Below are 23131 nucleotides of genomic sequence, written 5' to 3'. Positions count from 1 at the left end.
TGATAATGATATTATTCTACTTGTAGGTGCGGAGGGGGGGTGGAAAATGATATTATTCTATATGTAGGTGGGGAGGGGGGGTGGATAATGATATTATTCTATGTGTAGGTGGGGAGGGGGGTGGATAATGATATTATTCTATGTGTAGGTGGGGAGGGGGGGTGGATAATTATATTATTCTATGTGTAGGTGGGGAGGGGGGGTGGATAATGATATTATTCTTTGTGTAGGTGGGGAGGGGGGGTGGATAATTATATTATTCTATGTGTAGGTGGGGAGGGGGGTGGAAAATGATATTATTCTATGTGTAGGTGGGGAGGGGGGTGGATAATGACATATTATTCTATGTGTAGGTGGGAGGGGGGTGGATAATGATATTATTCTATGTGTAGGTGGGGAGTGGGGGTGGATAATTATATTATGCTATGTGTAGGTGGGGAGGGGGGTGGATAATGATATTATTCTATGTGTAGGTTATGAGGGGGGTGGTTAATGATATTATTCTATGTGTAGGTTCTGACGCGGAGTGGATAATGATATTATTCTATGTGTAAGTGGGGAGGGAGGTGGATAATGATATTATTCTATGTGTAGGTGAGGAGGGGGGTGATAATGATATGATTCTATGTGTAGGTGAGGGTGCTATTGATATTATTCTGTGTGAAGGTGGGGAGGTGGGTGATAGTGATATTATTCTATGTGTAGGTGGGGAGGGGGTGATAATGATATTATTCTACGTGTAGGTGGGGAGGGGGGTGGATAATGATATTATTCTATGTGTAGGTGGGGAGGGGGGGTGGATAATTATATTATTCTATGTGTAGTTGGGGAGGGGGGGTGGATAATGATATTATTCTTTGTGTAGGTGGGGAGGGGGGGTGGATAATTATATTATTCTATGTGTAGGTGGGGAGGGGGGGTGGATAATGATATTATTCTATGTGTAGGTGGGGAGGTTGGTGGATAATTATATTATGCTATGTGTAGGTGGGGAGGGGGGTGTGTAGGTGGGGAGGGGGGGTGGATAATGATATTATTCTATGTGTAGGTGGGGAGGTTGGTGGATAATTATATTATGCTATGTGTAGGTGGGGAGGGGGGTGGATAATGATATTATTCTATGTTTAGGTTATGAGGGGGGTGGTTAATGATATTATTCTATGTGTAGGTTCTGACGCGGAGTGGATAATGATATTATTCTATGTGTAAGTGGGGAGGGAGGTGGATAATGATATTATTCTATGTGTAGGTGAGGAGGGGGGTGATAATGATATGATTCTATGTGTAGGTGAGGGTGCTAATGATATTATTCTGTGTGAAGGTGGGGAGGTGGGTGATAATGATATTATTCTATGTGTAGGTGGGGAGGGGGTGATAATGATATTATTCTATGTGTAGGTGGGGAGGGGGGTGATAATGATATTATTCTATGTGTAGGTGGGGAGGGGGGGTGATAATGATATTATTCTATGTGTAGGTTGGGAGGAGGGAGGGGGTGATAACGATATTATTCTATGAGAAGGTGGGGAGGGGGGTGATAATGATATTATTCTATGTGTAGGTGGGGGTGACAATGATAGTATTCTATGTGTAGGTGGGGAGGGGAGGGGGGTGATAATGATATTATTCTATGTGTAGGTGGGGAGGGGGGGTGATAATGATATTATTCTATGTGTAGGTGCGGAGGGGGGGATGGAAAATGATATTATTCCATATGTAGGTGGGGAGGGGGGGTGGATAATTATATTATTCTATGTGTAGGTGGGGAGGGGGGTGGATAATGATATTATTCTACGTGTAGGTGGGGAGGGGGGGTGGATAATTATATTATTCTATGTGTAGGTGGGGAGGGGGGTGGATAATGATATTATTCTATGTGTAGGTGGGGAGGGTGGGTGGATAATTATATTATTCTATGTGTAGGTGGGGAGGGGAGTGATAATGATATTGTTCTATGTGTAGGTGGGGGGGGTGGATATTGATATTATTCTATGTGTAGGTGCGGAGTGTGGTGGATAATGATATTATTCTATGTGTAGTTGGGGAGGGGGTGATAATGATATTATTCTATGTGTAGGTGAGGAGGGGGGTGGATAATGATATTATTCTATGTGTAGGTGGGGAGGGGGGTGATAATGATATTGTTCTATGTGTAGGTGAGGGGGGTGGATAATGATATTATTCTATGTGTAGTTGGGGAAGGGTGTGATAATGATATTGTTCTATGTGTAGGTGGGGGGCTTGGATAATGATCTTATTCTATGTGTAGGTGCGGAGGGGGGTGGATTTTGATATTATTCTATGTGCAGGTGCGGAGGGGGGTGGATAATGATAATAATCTATGTGTTGGTGGGGAGGGGGGTGATAATGATATTATTCTATGTGTAGGTGAGGAGGGGGTGGATAATGATATTATTCTGTGTAGGTTGGGAGGGGTGGATAATGATATTGTTCTATGTGTAGGTGGGGAGGGGGGAGGATAATGATATTATTCTACGTGTAGGTGGGGAGGGGGGTGGATAATGATATTATTCTATGTGTAGGTGGGGAGGGGGGGTGATAATGATATTATTCTATGTGTAGGTGGGGAGGGGGGGTGATAATGATATTATTCTATGTGTAGGTTGGGAGGAGTGAGGGGGTGATAACGATATTATTCTATGAGAAGGTGGGGAGGGGGGTGATAATGATATTATTCTATGTGTAGGTGGGGGTGACAATGATAGTATTCTATGTGTAGGTGGGGAGGGGAGGGGGGTGATAATGATATTATTCTATGTGTAGGTGGGGAGGGGGGGTGATAATGATATTATTCTATGTGTAGGTGCGGAGGGGGGGATGGAAAATGATATTATTCCATATGTAGGTGGGGAGGGGGGGTGGATAATGATATTATTCTATGTGTAGGTGGGGAGGGGGGTGGATAATGATATTATTCTACGTGTAGGTGGGGAGGGGGGGTGGATAATTATATTATTCTATGTGTAGGTGGGGAGGGGGGTGGATAATGATATTATTCTATGTGTAGGTGGGGAGGGTGGGTGGATAATTATATTATTCTATGTGTAGGTGGGGAGGGGAGTGATAATGATATTGTTCTATGTGTAGGTGGGGGGGGTGGATATTGATATTATTCTATGTGTAGGTGCGGAGTGTGGTGGATAATGATATTATTCTATGTGTAGTTGGGGAGGGGGTGATAATGATATTATTCTATGTGTAGGTGAGGAGGGGGGTGGATAATGATATTATTCTATGTGTAGGTGGGGAGGGGGGTGATAATGATATTGTTCTATGTGTAGGTGAGGGGGGTGGATAATGATATTATTCTATGTGTAGTTGGGGAAGGGTGTGATAATGATATTGTTCTATGTGTAGGTGGGGGGCTTGGATAATGATCTTATTCTATGTGTAGGTGCGGAGGGGGGTGGATTTTGATATTATTCTATGTGCAGGTGCGGAGGGGGGTGGATAATGATAATAATCTATGTGTTGGTGGGGAGGGGGGTGATAATGATATTATTCTATGTGTAGGTGAGGAGGGGGTGGATAATGATATTATTCTGTGTAGGTTGGGAGGGGGGGTGGATAATGATATTGTTCTATGTGTAGGTGGGGAGGGGGGAGGATAATGATATTATTCTACGTGTAGGTGGGGAGGGGGGTGGATAATGATATTATTCTATGTGTAGGTGGGGAGGGGGGGTGATAATGATATTATTCTATGTGTAGGTGGGGAGGGGGGTGGATACTGATATTATTCTATTTGTAGGTGGGGAGGGGGGGTGATAATGATATTATTCTATGTGTAGGTGGGGAGGGGGGTGGATAATGATATTATTCTATTTGTAGGTGGGGAGGGGGGTTGATAATTATATTATTCTGGAGGAGAAGTTAGGGAATCACTGGAGGAGAGGTTAGGGAATCACTGGAAGAGAGGTTAGGGAATCACTGGAGGACAGGTTAGGGAGTCTCTGGAGGACAGGTTAGGGAGTCTCTGGAGGACAGGTTAGGGAGTCTCTGGAGGACAGGTTAGGGAGTCTCTGGAGGAGAGGTTAGGGAATCACTGGAGGAGAGGTTAGGGAATCACTGCAGGAGAGGTTAGGGAATCACTGGAGGAGAAGTTAGAAAGTCACTGGAGGAGAAGTTAGAAAGTCACTGGAGGAGAAGTTAGGGAGTCACTGCTCTATCAATATATTCCCTTCTCTCTTCAGACCACGATGAGTGCCAGGAGAGACCACAGGTTTGTAGCAGCAACACCATTTGCGTCAACACCATCGGGAGCTACATTTGCCAGTGTCAACCTGGGATCTCTAATCACACTGGACATTGTGCAGGTGAGTCCAACAAGAAGGCATCACTGTGTTTATGTGTTCGATCGATGACATTAGGAAAAGCCCTTGTATTCTGTACATATGGCATTGCCTTTTCCCACCAGATAGGTTGGACGAAAAGAGGTTAAGATAAGAACCCTCTCATACACAGCAGAGCACAATACTACTGGTGTCTAAGTACTCTCTCTCTCTCTCTCTCTCTCTTTATGTATATATATATATATATATATATATATATATATATATATATATATATATATATATATATATATATATCAATGAGTGTAGCAACAGCAATGCATGCCCCGTTTGCATTTACTGTAGAAAGACTGAAGGTGGCTACGAATGCATCTCTTTTCCGGCTTCGGTAAAAGAGATGGGGATTGTAATGATGAGTCCAGAGTGGGTGTGGGGATGTCTGTGTGTGATGCGAGGGTCTCAGTTTAGCTTGTGTGTGTGTCCACTACAGATAGGTTGAGTGTGCGTGGGTCCCCTTCCTCAAACAGAGGTTACTGTTGTGCCACTGCAAACCACCTCATAAGGACAGGTCTAGGTTCAGTTTAACTGTGTAAGCCTGGATAATGATGATCAGTAAGGGACTATGTAAACTGATCTGAGTGTGGTGCTTATATTACAGTAGGGACTTTCCTCTGTTGCTGTAGATACCGTTATTCCACTGGCAGCTTCCTCTTTCTAGTCTGAGGCCCAAATGACACCATTTTCCCTATTTAGTGCACTACATTAGACCAGGGCCCTATTCCCTATATAGTGCATTACATTAGACCAGGGCCCATAGAGCACTATATAATAGGTTGTCATTTGGGATGCGTCCCAGGATGGTTACCATGGTAACATTTCATCACTGGTGTGCTGTGGGTTTCTGGGTGTTTTTATCTCCACCTCAACTTCCTCTCTGTCTCATGTTGTCATAAATGTTGAAGCCGTGTTGAATGGACCAAACTGCAGGCGGAATGTGGATACTCATCTTTTAATGTAAAGAATAATAAATTAAAGCAAAGTATACACAGGGAAACAATAAACACGAAACTCACGACAGGCTAACACGCTTACTACAAACAAAAAAGACTAGCAGTGTTAGCACAACCACCCACAAACTCAAGTGACAAACATACTCCTAAATATATGACTCCCAATCAGGAACAACGATCCCCAGCTGTTCCTGATCAGGAGTCACAAGACTAACACAGAAACAGACATACTAGACAACACATACAGACTTCTTCTGCCACGTCCTGACCAAAATACTACACCACTACTCCCTCTGCTGGTCAGGACGTGACACATGTCTTCATTTGTACCTTAGTTAGTTGGTATCTGTTGGTTAACATGGTTACCCATGGCAACAACTTGGATCTACTATTGTGGTGTGTATTGTGGTGTGTTGTTTGGTGTGTTGTGTGGTGTGTTGTGGCATGTCTTGTGGGGTATGTATGGGTGTCTGAGCTGTGTGCCAGTAGTTCAAACAGACAGTGTGTTGTGTGGTGTAGTGTGTGGTGTGTTGTTGTTGTGTGTGTTGTGGTGTGGTTTTGTGGTGTGTTGGTGTGGTGTGGTGTTGTGGTGTTGTTGTGTGTGTTGTTGTGGTTTGGTTTTGTGGTGTGTTGTTGTGCATGTTGTTGTGGTGTGGTGTTGTTGTTGTGCATGTTGTTGTGGTGTGGTGTTGTTGTTGTGTGGTGTGTTGTGTGGTGTGTTGTGGCATGTCTTGTGGGGTATGTATGGGTGTCTGAGCTGTGTGCCAGTAGTTCAAACAGACAGTGTGTTGTGTGGTGTAGTGTGTGGTGTGTTGTTGTTGTGTGTGTTGTGGTGTGGTTTTGTGGTGTGTTGGTGTGGTGTTGTGGTGTTGTTGTGTGTGTTGTTGTGGTTTGGTTTTGTGGTGTGTTGTTGTGCATGTTGTTGTGGTGTGGTGTTGTTGTTGTGGTGTGGTGTTGTGGTGTGTTGTTGTGGTGTGGTGTTGTTGTGTATGTTGTTGTGGTGTGGTGTTGTTGTTGTGCATGTTGTTGTGGTGTGTTGTTGTTGTGGTGTGTATTGTGGTGTGTTGTGTGGTGTGTTGTGTCGTGTGTTGTGGCATGTCTTGTGGGGTATGTATGGGTGTCTGAGCTGTGTGCCAGTAGTTCAAACATACAGTGTGTTGTGTGGTGTAGTGTGTGGTGTGTTGTTGTTGTGTGTTGTGGTGTGGCTTTGTGGTGTGTTGGTGTGGTGTTGTGGTGTTGTTGTGTGTGTTGTTGTGGTTTGGTTTTGTGGTGTGTTGTTGTGCATGTTGTTGTGGTGTGGTGTTGTTGTTGTGCATGTTGTTGTGGTGTGGTGTTGTTGTTGTGGTGTGGTGTTGTTGTGTATGTTGTTGTGGTGTGTTGTTGTGGTGTTGTGGTGTGGTGTTGTTGTGTGTGTTGTGGTGTGGTTTTGTGGTGTGTTGGTGTGGTGTTGTGGTGTTGTTGTGTGTGTTGTTGTGGTTTGGTTTTGTGGTGTGTTGTTGTGCATGTTGTTGTGGTGTGGTGTTGTTGTTGTGGTGTGGTGTTGTGGTGTGTTGTTGTGGTGTGGTGTTGTTGTGTATGTTGTTGTGGTGTGGTGTTGTTGTTGTGCATGTTGTTGTGGTGTGTTGTTGTTGTGGTGTGTATTGTGGTGTGTTGTGTGGTGTGTTGTGTCGTGTGTTGTGGCATGTCTTGTGGGGTATGTATGGGTGTCTGAGCTGTGTGCCAGTAGTTCAAACATACAGTGTGTTGTGTGGTGTAGTGTGTGGTGTGTTGTTGTTGTGTGTTGTGGTGTGGCTTTGTGGTGTGTTGGTGTGGTGTTGTGGTGTTGTTGTGTGTGTTGTTGTGGTTTGGTTTTGTGGTGTGTTGTTGTGCATGTTGTTGTGGTGTGGTGTTGTTGTTGTGCATGTTGTTGTGGTGTGGTGTTGTTGTTGTGGTGTGGTGTTGTTGTGTATGTTGTTGTGGTGTGTTGTTGTGGTGTTGTGGTGTGGTGTTGTTGTGGTGTGTTGGCGTGGTGTTGTTGTGGTGTGTGTTGTTGTGGTGTGTTGTGGTGTGGTGTTGTGGTGTGTTGTTGTTGTTGTGGTGTGTTGTTGTGGTGTGGTGTTGTGGTGTTGCAGTGTGGTGTTGCGGTGTGTTGTTGTTGTTGTGGTGTTGTTGTGGTGTGTTGTTGATGTGGTGTGTTGTAGTGGGTGGTGTGTTGTTGTGGTGTGTTGTTGTGGTGTGTTGTTGTGCATGTTGTTGTGGTGTGGTGTTGTTGTTTTTGTGGTGTGGTGGTGTGGTGTGGTGTTGTGGTGTGTTGTTGTGGTGTGGTGTTGTGTTGTGGTGTTGGGGTGTGTTTTTGTGGTGTGTTGTTGTGGTGTTGTGGTGTTGATGTTGTGGTGTTGTGTGTGTTGATGTGGTGTGTTGTTGTAGTGTGGTGTTGTAGTGTGGTGTTGTGGTGTGGTGTGTTGTGTTGTTGTAGTGTGGTGTTGTAGTGTGGTGTTGTGGTGTGTTGTTGTGGTGTGTTGTTATGTTGTGGTGTGTTGTTATGTTGTGGTGTGTTGTTGTGGTGTGTTGTTGTGTTATGGTGTGTTGTTGTGCAGGTGGTGTGTTGTTGTGTGTTATGGTGTGCTATGTTATTGTGTGTTCTGTAGTGGTGTGGTGGTGTGTTGTGGTGTTGTGTCATTGTGGTGTGATGTGTGTTGTTGGACTCCTGAGTGGCGCAGCGGTCTACGGCGATGCATCTCAGTGCTAGTGGCGTCACTACAGACCCTGGTTCGATTCCAGGTTGCATCACAACCGGTTGTGATTGGAAGTCCCATCGGACGGTACATAATTGGTCCAGTGTCCGGGTTTGGCTGGGGAAGGCTGTCATTCTAAATAAGAATTTGTTCTTAACCTCTATGGGCTAGGTGGGACGCTTGCGTCCCACCTTCTCAACAGCCAGTTGAATCCTGTGGCGCGTTGTTCAAATACCTTAGATATGCTATTACTTCAATTTTTTAAAAATATGACTATTTTACACCATTTTAAAGATAAGACTCTCGTTAATCTAACCACACTGTCCGATTTCAAAAAAGCTTTACAACGAAAGCAAAACATTAGATTATGTCAGCAGAGTACCCAGCCAGAAATAATCAGACACCCATTTTTCAAGCTAGCATATAATGTCACATAAACCCAAACCACAGCTAAATGTAGCACTAACCTTTGATGATCTTCATCAGATGACAACCCTAGGACATTATGTTATACAATACATGCATGTTTTGGTCAATCAAGTTCATATTTATATCAAAAACCAGCTTTTTACATTAGCATGTGACTAGCATGTGACTAGCATTCCCACCGAACACTGCCGGTGAATTTACTAAATTACTCACGATAAACGTTCACAAAAAGCATAACAATTATTTTAAGAATTATAGATACAGAACTCCTCTATGCACTCGATATGTCCAATTTTAAAAATAGCTTTTCGGTGAAAGCACATTTTGCAATATTCTCAGTAGATAGCCCGGCATCACAGGGCTAGCTATTTAGACACCCAGCAAGTTTAGCACTCATCAAAGTCAGATTTACTATAAGAAAAATGTTATTACCTTTGTTGTCTTCGTCAGAATGCACTCCCAGGACTTCTACTTCAATAACAAATGTTGGTTTGGTCCAAAATAATCCATCGTTATATCCAAACAGCGGCGTTTTGTTCGTGCGTTCTAGACACTATCCTAAAGGGTAAATAAGGGTGGCGAGCATGGCGCAATTCGTGACAAAAAAATTCTAAATATTCCATTACCGTACTTCGAAGCATGTCAACCGCTGTTTAAAATCAATTTTTATGCCATTTTTCTCATGTGGCTCAGTTGGTAGAGCATGGTGTTTGCAACGCCAGGGTTGTGGGTTCGATTCCCACGGGGGACCAGTACGGGAACAAAAAATGTATGAAATGAAATGTATGCATTCACTACTGTAAGTCGCTCTGGATAAGAGCGTCTGCTAAATGACTAAAATGTAAATATAAATAAAAAAGCGATAATATTCCGACCGGGAATCTGCTTTTAGGTAAACAGACAAAGGAAAAGAAAGCATTCGGTCGAAGCGGGCACGCGCCTAAGCCCATAGTACTCTGAGTGGCCATTTGCCAAAAGCGATAAAGTGTTTCAGCCAGAGCCTGCCTCGATATCGTTCAGCTTTTTCCCGGGCTCTGGGACCCTATGGAAGCCGTAGGAAGTGTCACGTTATTGCACAGATCCTGAGTCTTCAATAAAAAGAGCCAAGATGAAACACTACTTCTCAGACAGGCCACTCCCTGCTTGAAATCTTCTCAGGTTTTGGCCTGCCATATGAGTTCTGTTATACTCACAGACACCATTCAAACAGTTTTAGAAACTTTAGGGTGTTTTCTATCCAAAGCAATAATTATATGCATATTCTAGTTACTGGGCAGGAGTAGTAACCAGATTAAATCGGGTACGTTTTTTATCCAGCCGTGTCAATACTGCCCCCTAGCCCTAACAGGTTAACTGACTTGCCTAGTTGAATGAAGATACAAATAAATTGTGTTTTGGTGCAGAAAAGATACAGGTGTGATGGTTGTTGTTGTGCAGGCGGGATTGTTTTGTTGTGTAGGTATGATTGTGTTGTGTTCTGTTGTGTCCTGTTCTGTTGTGTTGTACTGTGTAGTGTCGATCCAGGTGTGATGGTAGTGTTTTGTGTTTCCTTCAGTACTGACCTGTGACCAGTTCAAAGCGGATGAGACTCCTGGACAGGTGAGTTCTAAACCCAGACACCTGTGTTTTAATTAATACTTTTAAGTACTATCTTCAGGCACTACAATATATGTCTTGCTATAAATGTTTTAACCCACATAAGGTCAATGAACATCTCCTCTCTCTCAGACTGTCCCAGGTTTAGCTGGTCTCCTGTCTCTGATGAGGAACAGCTGTCTGGCATTAAGTAACTCTGGGGACGCAGCCGCAGGGAGGCTGACTGGAGAGATGCTACTGGAGGTAACACACACACACACACACACACACACACACACACACACACACACACACACACACACACACACACACACACACACACACACACACACACACACACACACACACACACACGGTGCAATCATGCATGCATGTACACATATACACCTCGTTCACTCACTTCCTGTTTCCTGTTTCTACTTCCCGTGTGTAGAATGTATTCACGGAGATAGACGGTTTCCTGTCTCAAGGTATCCTAAGCAACAGCCGGGAGGTGAGTGGGTTGCTAGGCACCGTGGAAGACGCCATGAGGTTCATCGGGCCACAGCTCAGAGACAACCACACCACCATGGAGAAAAACCACACAGGTAACACACACACACACACACACACACACACACACACACACACACACACACACACACACACACACACACACACACACACACACACACACACACACACGAACATGCAGACACACACACACATACACACACACATGAACATGCAGACACACACACACACACATACACACATGCACACACTCACATACACACACACACACACACACACACACACACACATGCACACACACAAGCATACACACACACAAACATACACACACACACTCCTGAACACACTCACACACATCCTCCTTCGCCTTAACCCTTGTCCTTGTACACAGAGGCTGAGATTGCAGTGAGGAGGGGACAGACTCCGCCCACTGGGCCAATCAGCCTGGCCAATGACAACGCTCGGCTGGACACCAGCTGGGAGACAGCCACCGGCAATGGGACATACCCAGGTAGCCTACTCTTCTTCATCATCATCATCATCACCATCTTCTCTATAACTAAGTGCTCTAACTTTTAGTACCAATAACCGTCCAAAACTTCCCATGTTGCGCAGAAATCCGAGATTCCGGATTTCCTATTTATTCCTTCTTTATTCCAGGAATCTCCCAACAAGGATACCTGAAAAACCTGGGAATTTTGGGAAAGTTACAAGATATTTTGGTAACCTGTTTCATTCTGTGCTTCCCAGGTTTCACTCTGGCTGGGTTGGTGTGTTACAAGACAGTGGAGAGATCTGTCAACAACTCCTTCCAGTACCTCACTGACACAGACACAGACACAGACACAGACACAGACACAGACACAGCAACATCCACAGCATCAAAGCCTAGCTACCAGATCAGTTCCAAGGTGGTAACAGCTCTCGTCAGTAACCCAGCAACAGACCACCTCACCCAGCCTGTCATCCTCACCTTCAAACATCTCCAGGTATCATTTAATAATATTATAATAGCTGATGTTAATATATGATGTATGTAAATATTATAGTATATTACAATTGTACAGCTAGAGCTAGGACCTTTTCACGTAATGACGATGGCCTAACAGACTGACTGCTTTCTAAGAAGTGCTTAGCCAATGTTTGTCTCTCTCTCTCTCTGTTTCTCTGTCTGTCTCTCTCTCGCTGTCTCTTTCTCCCCTCCCCCCCCCCCCCCCCCCCCCCCCCCCCCAACCCCAGGTGAGGGCGGAGTCATCAGAAATGAACTATACCTGTGTGTTCTGGTCGGAGGGGCGTGTCCATGAAGAGGGAGGTGCGTGGTCAAGGAGTGGCTGTACCAAAGTCACGTCTAACGCTACACACACTGTGTGTTCCTGTACCCACCTTAGCAGCTTTGCTGTTCTCATGGCCCTCTACCCTGTAAAGGTACACACACACACACACACACACACACACACACACACACACACACACACACACACACACACACACACACACACACACACACACACACACACACACTGGTTGATGTCAAGATAATGCTCCTTACCCTATGTTGTCAGTTGAGTAGGTTGAGTAATGAGTTAAAGGCTGTGTTGTTTTCAATCAACTGAGGATAGCTGAAGCTGCTTAACATTAACTGAGGATAGCTGAAGCTGCTTAGCATTAATTGAGGATGGCTGAAGATGCTTAACATTAACTGAGGATAGCTGAAGATGCTTAACATTAACTGAGGATAGCTGAAGAAACTTAACATTAACTGAGGATAGCTGAAGATGCTTAACATTAACTGAGGATGGCTGAAGATGCTTAACATTAACTGAGGATAGCTGAAGATGCTTAACATTAACTGAGGATGGCTGAAGATGCTTAACATTAACTGAGGATGGTTGAAGATGCTTAACATTAACTGAGGATAGCTGAAGATGCTTAACATTAACTGAGGATAGCTGAAGATGCTTAACATTAACTGAGGATGGCTGAAGATGCTTAACATTAACTGAGGATGGCTGAAGATGCTTAACATTAACTGAGGATAGCTGAAGATGCTTAACATTAACTGAGGATGGCTGAAGAAGCTTAACATTAACTGAGGATAGCTGAAGATGCTTAACATTAACTGAGGATAGCTGAAGATGCTTAACATTAACTGAGGATGGCTGAAGATGCTTAACATTAACTGAGGATAGCTGAAGATGCTTAACATTAACTGAGCTCTTTGTCTTAAATTGTGTTGATGGCTCTTCAAACCAAACTAGCTAGCTTTGTTAACCTGATGAACAGGCTAATTCTCTCTTTCCTTCCCTCCATGCATCTTGATGTTATACAGTGGTGATTTTAGCATGTAAATCTTGGTGGGGCAAACCCAAATAAATGTAGGATGCATGTCAGCAAGCCACTACACAACACAACACTAAACAATACATGAATTGCACTGTAACGGTGAGAAATGGTGCCCACAAACTGTTAGGGCCTACATAAAGCTGTCCCAACAGCAAAGTCCCAACACCTTACCACTGCTACACCTGGCTATCAGCGGAGCCTTGTCTGGCAGTGAAACAGTTAATTCAGCCTCATTTACTGCCTTTAAAAAAACATAGCTGATATGGCTGACTTGCTTAAACAAATGTGGTTTCTACTGACAATTGAGATGTACAAACTATGGCATAAGGGGACGACAAGCAGATAAGAGGCAATACGTCATTATGATTAAGACATTAATGAGCGAGCGACGACGGACGTGGTGAATATAACTATTTGTTCAGCAATTTTGAAATGTACAGCGATAGAATTCAGAACATGGGCCATTCTTACAGTGTTCTCCCTGTACAACAAGTCAGAAACATAGGATAAAAAAAGGGGGCAAATAAACAGACAATGAAAGCGCTTACAATATTCAATGATTACATTTCTCTAAAACAGGTTATAGGCTACATGTGCACCACCAAGTCAGAACAGTTGGCGAAATAAAGAGGTGAAAATAGACAAAATTATTAGGGTGAGGCACATTGGGTATTTGATGTAAAAAAAGATACACTTAAAATAACACTATTCTATTATAGAATGTTGTGTGTGCTGAATTTGCGTGTATGCCAAGTGCCACCACTACTATCAATAGCACTGTCAAAGCTGTACACAAAAAGTTATCAAATAAGCACACTGGCCATGAACGATGTGTTTACAATCCCTCGTTGTTACAAATAGGCCAACTTATTAAGGTGAGGCACATGGGCAACTAACAGCTTACTACACAACATACACTTAGGTATACTGTAGCTAAGAAGGTAATACTATCTCCCTGGCATATTACATCATTTATACAGCAGCATACAAGATATTTTTGGACTCAACTTGTGATGTGCTCACTTTAACAGGAAGGTGGCACGGCGGTCCTTTGTGGGCAAATTTTATCATCAAACTTTGTCATCAGAGTCTGGCATTCTCTGGATTTATGGTGGGAACTCTGAAAAAAAAACACGCAGCCATTCCATTGAAATCAGGCTAAAGATTGCTTTGTATTGCTTGCAGTTAGCCATTGATTCTTTACAAACCACTTACTGTTGGGTTAAGTTGGCACCGGAGAAAAAGGCAGACGTTTTACATTCCCCCAACCGATAGTTTTTTGTTTGTTTGTTTATTTGCATTGAATGAACTGTATTCCACCATAAGCAAACAAGAAAACGCTCACCCAGAGGCGACACTCCTAGTAGCCGGGGACTTTAACGCAGGGAAACTTAAATCCGTTTTACCAAATTTCTATCAGCATATTAAATGTGCAACCAGAGGGGAAAAAACACTGGACCACCTATACTCCACACACAGAGACGCATACAAAGCTCTCCCTCGCCCTCCATTTGGCAAATCTGACTATAATTATATCCTCCTGACTCCTGCTTAGAAGCAAAAATTAAAGCAGGAAGCACCAGTGATGAGATCAATAAAAAAGTGGTCAGATGAAGCAGATGCTAAGCTTCAGAACTGTTTTGCAAGCACAGACTGGAATATGTTCCGGGATTCCTCCGATGGCATTGAGGAGTACACCACATCAGTCATTGGCTTCATCAATAAGTGCATCGATGACGTCATCCCCACAGTGACCGTACGTACATTCCCCAACCAGAAGCCATGGATTACAGGGAATATCCGCAGTGAGCTAAAGGCTAGAGCTGCCGCTTTCAAGGAGCGGGACTCTAACCCGAAAACTTATAAGAAATCCCACTATGCCCTCCGACGAACCATCAGGCAAAGCGTCAATACAGGACTAACACGGAACCCAAACCGGTTGCGCGTGTGCGCCATCGTGCGCAATTGTGCATGAATGTATTTTGTCCTCCCACACTAAACGCAATCACGACACGCAGGTTAAATATCAAAACAAACAAACCAATTACATTAATTTGGGGACAGGTCGAAAATCATTAAACATTTATGGCAATTTAGCTAGCTAGCTTGCACTTGCTAGCTAATTCGTCCTATTTAGCTAGCTTGCTGTTGCCAGCTAACTTGTCCTGGGATATAAACATTGAGTTGTTATTTTACATGAAATGCACAAGGTCTTCTACTCCGACAAATAATCCACACATAAAACAGTCAACCGAATTGTTTCTAGTCATCTCTCCTCCTTCTAGGCTTTTTCTTCTCTTGACTTTATATTGCGATTGGCAACTTTCATAAATGAGGTGCATTACCGCCACTAACCTCGTTCGTCTTTCAGTCACCCATGTGGGGATAACCAATGAGGAGATGGCACGTGGGTACGTGCTTCTATAAACCAATGAGGAGATGGGAGAGGCAGGACTTGCAGCTCGATCTGCGTCACAAATATAACTGACTTCTATTTTAGCCCTTGGCAACGCAGACGCTCGTTGGCGCGCGAACAGTGTGGGTGCAATAATTGAATAATATAGATTTCTAAATTTATTTTGCAACTCTCGCACATGCGACGTGAGCGGTGTAGTCAGCTTGTAAGATCAAATCATACTACACCGACTCTGACACTCGTCGGATGTGACAGGCCTAGCAAACCATTACAGACTACAATGGGAAGCACAGCCGAGAGCTGCCCAGTGACACGAGCCTACCAGACAAGCTAAACCACTTCTATGCTCGCTTCGAGGCAAATAACACTGAAACATGCATGAGAGCACCAGCTGTGCCGGAAGACTGTGTGATCACGCTTTCCGCAGCCGATGTGAGTAAGACCGTTAAACATTCACAATGCCGCAGGGCCAGACGGATTACTAGGACGTCTACTGCGAGCATGCGCTGACCAACTGGCAAGTGTCTTCACTGACATGTTCAACCTCTCCCTGTCCGAGTCTGTAATACCAACATGTTTTAAGTAGACCAGAGTGCCTGTGCCCAAGAACACTAAGTTAACTTGCCTAAATGACTACCGACCCGTGGCACTCACGTCTGCAGCCATGAAGTGCTTTGAAAGGCTGGTCATGGCTCACATCAACACCATCATCCAAGAAACCCTAGTCCCACTCCAATTTGCATACCGCCCCAACAGATCCACAGATGATGCAATCTCTATTGCACTCCACACTGCCCTTTCCCACCTGAACAAAATGAACACCTATGTGACAATGCTATTCATTGACAACAGCTCAGCGTTCAACACCATTGTGCCCTCATAGCTCACCAATAAGCTAAGGACCCTGGGACTAAACACCTCCCTCTGCAACTGGATCCTGGAGTTACTGATGGGCCGCCCCCAGGTGGTAGGGTAGGAAACAACACATCCGCCACGCTGATCCTCAACACAGGGGCCCCTCAGGGGTGCGTGCTCAGCCCCCTCCTGTACTCCCTGTTCACTCATGACTGCACGGCCAGGCATGACATCATCATTAAATTTGCCGATGACACAAGTGGTAGGCCTGATCACCGACAACGACAAGATAGCCTATAGGGAGGAGGTCAGAGACCTGGCCTTGTGATGCCAAGAGAGCAACCTCTCCCTCAACGTGATCAAGACAAAAGAGATGATTGTTGGCTACAGGAAAAAGAGGACCGAGCACGCCCCCATTCTCATCAATGGGTCTGTAGTGGAGCACGATGAGAGCTTCAAGTTCCTTGGTGTCCACATCACCAACAAACTAACATGGTCCAAGCACACCAAGACAGTCGTGAAGAGGGCACGACAAAACCTATTCCCCCTCAGGAGACTGAAAAGATTTGGCATGGGTCCTCAGATCCTCAAAAGGTTCTACAGCTGCACGATCGAGAGCATCCTGACTGGCTGCATCACTGCCTGGTATGGCAACTGCTCGGCCTTCAACCGCAAGGCACAACAGAGGGCAGTGCGAACGGCCCAGTACATCACTGGGGCCAAGCTTCCTGCCATCCAGGACCTCTATTCCAGGCGGTGTCAGAGGAAGGCCCTAAAAATGATCAAAGACTCCAGCCACCCTAGTCATAGACTGTCTAGGTCCAAGAGGCTTCTAAACAGCTTCTACCCCCAAGCCATAAGACTCCTGAACATCTAATCGAATGGCTACCCAGACAATTTGCATTGCCCCCCCCTTTACACCGCTGCTACTCTCTGTTGCTATCATCTATGCATAGTCACTTTAATAACTCTACCTTCACGTACATACTACCTCAACTAACCGGTGGCCCCGCACATTGACTCTGTATTGGTACCCACCTGTATACTGTCTCGCTATTGCTATTTTACTACTGCTTTTTAATTACTTGTACTACTTAATTACTTGTGCTACTTAATTACTTGTTACCTTTGTCTCTTATTCTTATACATATTTTTTTAACTGCGACGTTTTATCTACAATTTCTCTTCATTTTTTCTCTTCATATGACAAGTATTAAAAATGTCGACTTGATTCATGATCGTGACTGCTAGCTAAGACTTTGAAAGTAAGATGTTGACATGATCGGTTCAAGTCAAAGCCAGTATACATATGACGTGATTTGACGTCATTTTATCTGTGGCCAATGACCTTGAGCATTCTTGGAAGGGCACTTGTAATATAACTCTATGGCAGGACCCAAAGGGCTGACATTTTGTATGTCTACCCTTACTAAGGACTTAAACTTGGCGATGATGTAGTGTCCCCATGAGTGACAGAACACTGAGCCAATCACGGCGCAATGCTGCTATTTTCTGCTGTCTCGCCCCACCACCACAGAAAGCGCTGAGCTACGCTGAAACACCTCTTTTTGGAGCTGCATCACTTAAGATAGATATATATTTCTTAATTGTTTGCAAACTGATATGTGACACGTATTAATGGCAAAATAACATGCGAAACAGGCAAGACACCAAAAAATACATTTATATATATATATATATTATTTATTGTATTTTTTATTTTTTTTGCAAAAAATGTGGGGCTCAAAACAGATGAATGACGGATCAACACTGATGTTATATATTATGTAAACCTCCCTCCCTCCTTCCAGGATACCTTTGAGCTGTGTCTGTTGACGTGGCTGGGTCTGTCGGTGTCTGTGGTGTGTCTGTTGCTGTGCATCCTGACCTTCTGGCTGTGTCGGTCCATCCAGGGGACACGAACCACCATCCACCTCCACCTCTGTGTCTGCCTCTTCATCGCTGACCTCGTCTTCCTCACCGGCATCTCTCACACACAGAGCAAGGTGGGTATAGGGATGTGGGGAGTGTGTGTGTATGTGTTTGTGTGTGTGTCAATCTGACAATCAAGGTATATATAGCAATTTATCTATTTAATATTTTCCTTGTCACTGAAGATTTGGTGTTGCTCCCCCTAGGATCTTGTACCCCCTTCTATACCCAGGATGACAAACAAATAACTAAAAAGAAGCCCTTTTTTACATCCAGTCAGTTCTAAGTTTTTTGATATTCAATTTGAATTTTATCCCTTTCATCTCTCCTCCTCCCCTCCCCTTCTCCTCCTCTCATCTCCCCTCCTCCCCTCACCTTTCCACCCCTTCTCCACCTCTCCCCCCTCTCCTCTCTTCCACCCTGTCCCCCTCTCCTCTCCTCCACCCTGTCACCCCTGTCCTCTCCTTCCCCCTGTCCCCACCTGGCCTTTCCACTCCTACTCCCTGTCCTCCTGTCCTCTCCTCCCCGTCCCCCCTGTCCTTTCCTCCCCCTCTCCTCCCTACTCGCCTCGCCTCGCCTCGCCTCGCCTCGCCTCGCCTCGCCTCGCCCCGCCTGGCCTCGCCTCTCCTCGCCTCTCCTCTCCTCTCCTCTCCTCTCTCAGGGAGGATGTAGGGTTGTAGCAGGTCTCCTCCACCTGTTCTTCCTAGGATCCTTCAGTTGGATGTTGTTAGAGGGGGTTCAGCTCTACCGCATGGTGGTCCTGGTCTTCAACACTACCATAAGGTTATTATTTTATTTGATATATTTATCAATCATATGTGTTATTATATATATAGAGTATACATTAGTATTTATTTGTATTATACATTTATGTTATATTAATTTAGATACGTAATGTCTGTATTTATATTATTTTCTAATCTATAATCTATTTTCATTATACACTACAGTTCAAAAGTTTTGGGTCACTTAGAAATTTCTTTTTTTTTTTGAAAGAAAGAAAAACAAATTATTTTGTCCATTAAAATAACATAAAATTGATCAGAAATACATTGTAGCCTTCATCTCTCAGAACAACAATAGACTGATGATTTTCAGAAGAAAATTATTTGTTTCTGGCCATTTTGAGCCTGTAATCGAACCCACAAATGCTGATGCTCCAGATACTCAACTAGTCTAAATAAGGCCAGTTTTATTGCTTCTTTAATCAGAACAACAGTTTTCAGCTGTGCTAACATAATTGCAAAAGGGTTTTCTAATGATCAATTAGCCTTTTAAAATGATAAACTTGTATTAGCTAACACAACGTGCCATTGCAACACAGGAGTGATGGTTGCTGATTATGGGTCTCTGTACGCCCATCTAGATATTCCATAAAAAATCTGCCGTTTCCAGCTACAACAGTCATTTACAACATTAAGTGTCTACACTGTATTTCTGATCAATTTGATGTTATTTTAATGGACAAATGTTTTTATTTTCTTTCAAAAACAAGGTCATTTCTAAGTGACCCCAAACTGTTGAACGGTGGTGTATGTCTTACTACTTTATTTTATCTTGATATTATTATTACCTTGGTGTGTTACCTTTTCTTTTAACTGCTATTTTATGAACCTATGTGGTTCTTCTTCCTACTGTAGACCTCTGTACCTGTATTTTATGAAGCTCTGTGATTCATCTTCTTACTGTAAACCTCTATACCTGTATTTTATGAATCTCTGTGATTCATCTTCTTACTGTAAGCCTCTGTACCTGTATTTTATGAATCTCTGTGACTCTTCTTCTTACTGTAGACCTCTGTACCTGTATTTTATAAATCTCTGTGATTCATTTTCTTACTGTAGACCTCTGTACCTGTATGCTGTGGGATATGGACTGCCACTGGCTATAGTCATCATCTCTGCTATCACCTACCCAGATGGATACGGTACCACACAACAGTGAGTGTGTGTCTGAGTCTCTAACTCTGTGGTGTGTGTGTGTGTGTGTGCTGTGTGTGTGTCTGTGTGTGTGTGTGAGAGAAAGAAAAAGAGTGCTGTGTGTGTGTGACAGAGTGTAGCAAATCTGTCCCATATAAATAACCTGTCAGCTGCTGGTTGCCTCTGGAGAGAGATTTTATTAAACATAATTATAACATGTAAATAACACCAGATAACATAATTCCAACTTTAATATAACCTTATTCTAACTATATCCACTCTGTGTATAATCTGTTGGTTGTCTCCAGAGAAAGATCCTTGATTGAACCTAACTTAAAATGAACACAACGTAACAGAAATATAACATGTACTTAACCTAAATCTAATGTTATCCTCTCTGTGTGTCTCTGTCAGCTGTTGGTTGTCTCTGGAGAGAGGATTCATCTGGAGTTTCTTCGGCCCAGTGTGCACTATCATCATTCTCAACGCTTTCATCTTCATCATCACTGTCTGGAGGCTGGCCCAAAAGTTATCTATTCTCAACCCTGACCTCTCCAACCTACACAAGATCAAGTAAGGGGTGTGTGTTTGTCCCAAAATAAAATGTAACAATTGACATTTTCTTTTCTGCTGCTTACTGTATTGAAACTCCAAAATAAAAACAGTTTTATTGAAAATCTCCCCTACGGCTGTAAACAAAGACTCTAGTATTTCACAGAGAGGCTTTATTTTCTCACACTCCATAAATCAGTGAAAACTTGGTTCTCTTACTATACAAAAAGGACATCCATCTCCAACATCTTAATGAATGACAGATACCAAAGCATTAATTGCAATGATACCATGCAACACCATCCATTGCATAACACCTGTAGCCTTTTGTAACGGTGGCTTGTACAGTGCTTTCCATGCTGGTTTTACCTTGTCACAGAGACCTAGTTTTACCCTCCAAGGAGTGTCTTTCTATTTTTCACTTTATCTTTATTTAAAACCTTGACACCACCCCAAATAACTCCTTAACATTCACCTCATCCAAACCCACCTCTTCCAACCCTCTCAAATCCAGTAATAAAGCCTTTCTGTCTGACTCTGGCATATTGGATGTCATCCCTAGTCTGGGAAATGGGGCGTCTTCATCTGGTCTTTTTGTAGTAACTCTTGATGATAATCCGCTCCTCTGCTGACAGAGCCTTCCTGCAACTTTCCAGCATTTGTCCGACAATCCTTTTCGACCTCACCCCCAAATGTTCAGCCACTTGTCCTCCATCCATTAATGTGGGCCCAGCCATGTCCATTAACTTCCTTAGGGTGATGATTTTTCTCTTTACTAGCATCTTGGAGAAATGTGGAACAGCTTCAGTTGTACAATCCAGTTTTGCCCCATAAACCAGAGGTTCCTCCAACAGCCAGTGCACTGATTCCGCCTTAGTGTGTCTGGACACCTTCATTATACTCCAAACCCTAAGAAGGCCTCTGTAAAATGGAGGTACTCCATCCCTAGAACTCTGACTACTATCAACCAAAAATAAAGCCTTCTTTAATAAATATTGTTGCGGATCAGTGGGACGCTACCGTCCCACCTGGCCAACATCCGGTGAAATTGCAGAGCGCGAAATTCAAATGACAAAAATGTTAATATTAACCTCTTACATCTAGACGTTCCGCTAGCGGAACACCTGCTCCAACATCCAATGATAGGCGTGGCGCGAATTACAAATTCCTCAAAAATCCAAAAACTTCCATTTTTCAAACATATGACTATTTTACACCATTTTAAAGACAAGACTCTCCTTTATCTAACCACACTGTCCGATTTCAAAAAGGCTTTACAGCGAAAGCAAAACATTAGATTATGTCAGCAGAGTACCCAGCCAGAAATAATCAGACACCCATTTTTCAAGCTAGCATATAATGTCACAAAAAACAAAACCACAGCTAAATTCAGCACTAACCTTTGATGATCTTCATCAGATGACACTCCTAGGACATTATGTTATACAATACATGCATGTTTTGTTCAATCAAGTTCATATTTATATCAAAAACCAGCTTTTTACATTAGCATGTGACGTTCAGAACTAGCATTCCCACCGAACACTTCCGGTGAATTTACTAAATTTCTCACGATAAACGTTCACAAAAAACATAACAATTATTTTAAGAATTATAGATACAGAACTCCTTTATGCAATCGAGGTGTCCAATTTTAAAATAGCTTTTCGGTGAAAGCACATTTTGCAATATTCTGAGTAGATAGCTCGCCATCACAGGCTAGCTATTTTGACACCCACCAAGTTTGACCCTCACCAAACTCAGATTTACTATAAGAAAAATTCGATTACCTTTCCTGTTCTTCGTCAGAATGCACTCCCAGGACTTCTACTTCAATAACAAATGTTGGTTTGGTTCCAAATAATCCATAGTTATATCCAAATAGCGGCGTTTTGTTCGTGCGTTCAAGACACTATCCAAGGGTGACGAAGGGTTACGCGCCCCACGCGTTTCGTGACAAAAAAATTCTAAATATTACATTACCGTACTTCGAAGCATGTCAACCGCTGTTTAAAATCAATTTTTATGCTATTTTTCTCATAAAAAAGCGATAATATTCCGACCGGGAGTCGTTGTTTTCGTTCAAAGACGAAAGAATAAAAACATGGGGTCGCCTCGTGCACGCGCCTCCAGTCTCTGTTCTCTGATCGACCACTATCTAAATGCGCAAGTGTTTTTCAGCCAGGGCCTGCAAAGCCAGCATTCAGCTTTTTGCCGCCTTCTGAGAGCCTATGGGAGCCGTAGGAAGTGTCACGTTACAGCAGAGATCCCCTGTTTTGGATAGAGATGATCAAGAAGGCCAAGAAATCGTCAGACAGGGTACTTCCTGTACAGAATCTTCTCAGGTTTTGGCCTGCCAAATGAGTTCTGTTATACTCACAGACACCATTCAAACAGTTTTAGAAACTTTGGAGTGTTTTCTATCCAAAGCTAATAATTATATGCATATTCTAGTTTCTGGGCAGGAGTAATAATCAGATTAAATCGGGTACATTTTTTATCCGGCCGTGAAAATACTGCCCCCTATCCATAACAGGTT

General features: G+C 43.4%; 1 protein-coding gene across 3 annotated transcripts in view; it reads left to right on the top strand.

The window, feature by feature from the left end:
- Positions 1-23131, top strand: part of LOC106592889 (adhesion G protein-coupled receptor E5) — an 86673-nt gene that overhangs the window by 49897 nt on the left and 13645 nt on the right. For all 3 annotated transcript variants that reach the window (XM_045709954.2, XM_045709947.2, XM_045709944.2), the window contains exons 3-13: positions 4215-4337; positions 10022-10065; positions 10195-10305; positions 10496-10649; positions 10967-11086; positions 11326-11564; positions 11815-12000; positions 18001-18195; positions 18783-18904; positions 19966-20061; positions 20455-20613. In XM_045709954.2, the coding sequence (XP_045565910.2) occupies positions 4215-4337; positions 10022-10065; positions 10195-10305; positions 10496-10649; positions 10967-11086; positions 11326-11564; positions 11815-12000; positions 18001-18195; positions 18783-18904; positions 19966-20061; positions 20455-20613 (1549 nt within the window). The remainder of the gene's footprint in view (positions 1-4214; positions 4338-10021; positions 10066-10194; positions 10306-10495; positions 10650-10966; positions 11087-11325; positions 11565-11814; positions 12001-18000; positions 18196-18782; positions 18905-19965; positions 20062-20454; positions 20614-23131) is intronic.

Source organism: Salmo salar, chromosome 02 (assembly GCF_965601325.2).
Source record: "Salmo salar chromosome 02, fSalSal1, whole genome shotgun sequence".
Lineage (NCBI taxonomy): Eukaryota > Metazoa > Chordata > Actinopteri > Salmoniformes > Salmonidae > Salmo > Salmo salar.
Note: the sequence above shows the minus strand (reverse complement) of the source record. Positions and strands in the feature narration are given on the sequence as shown.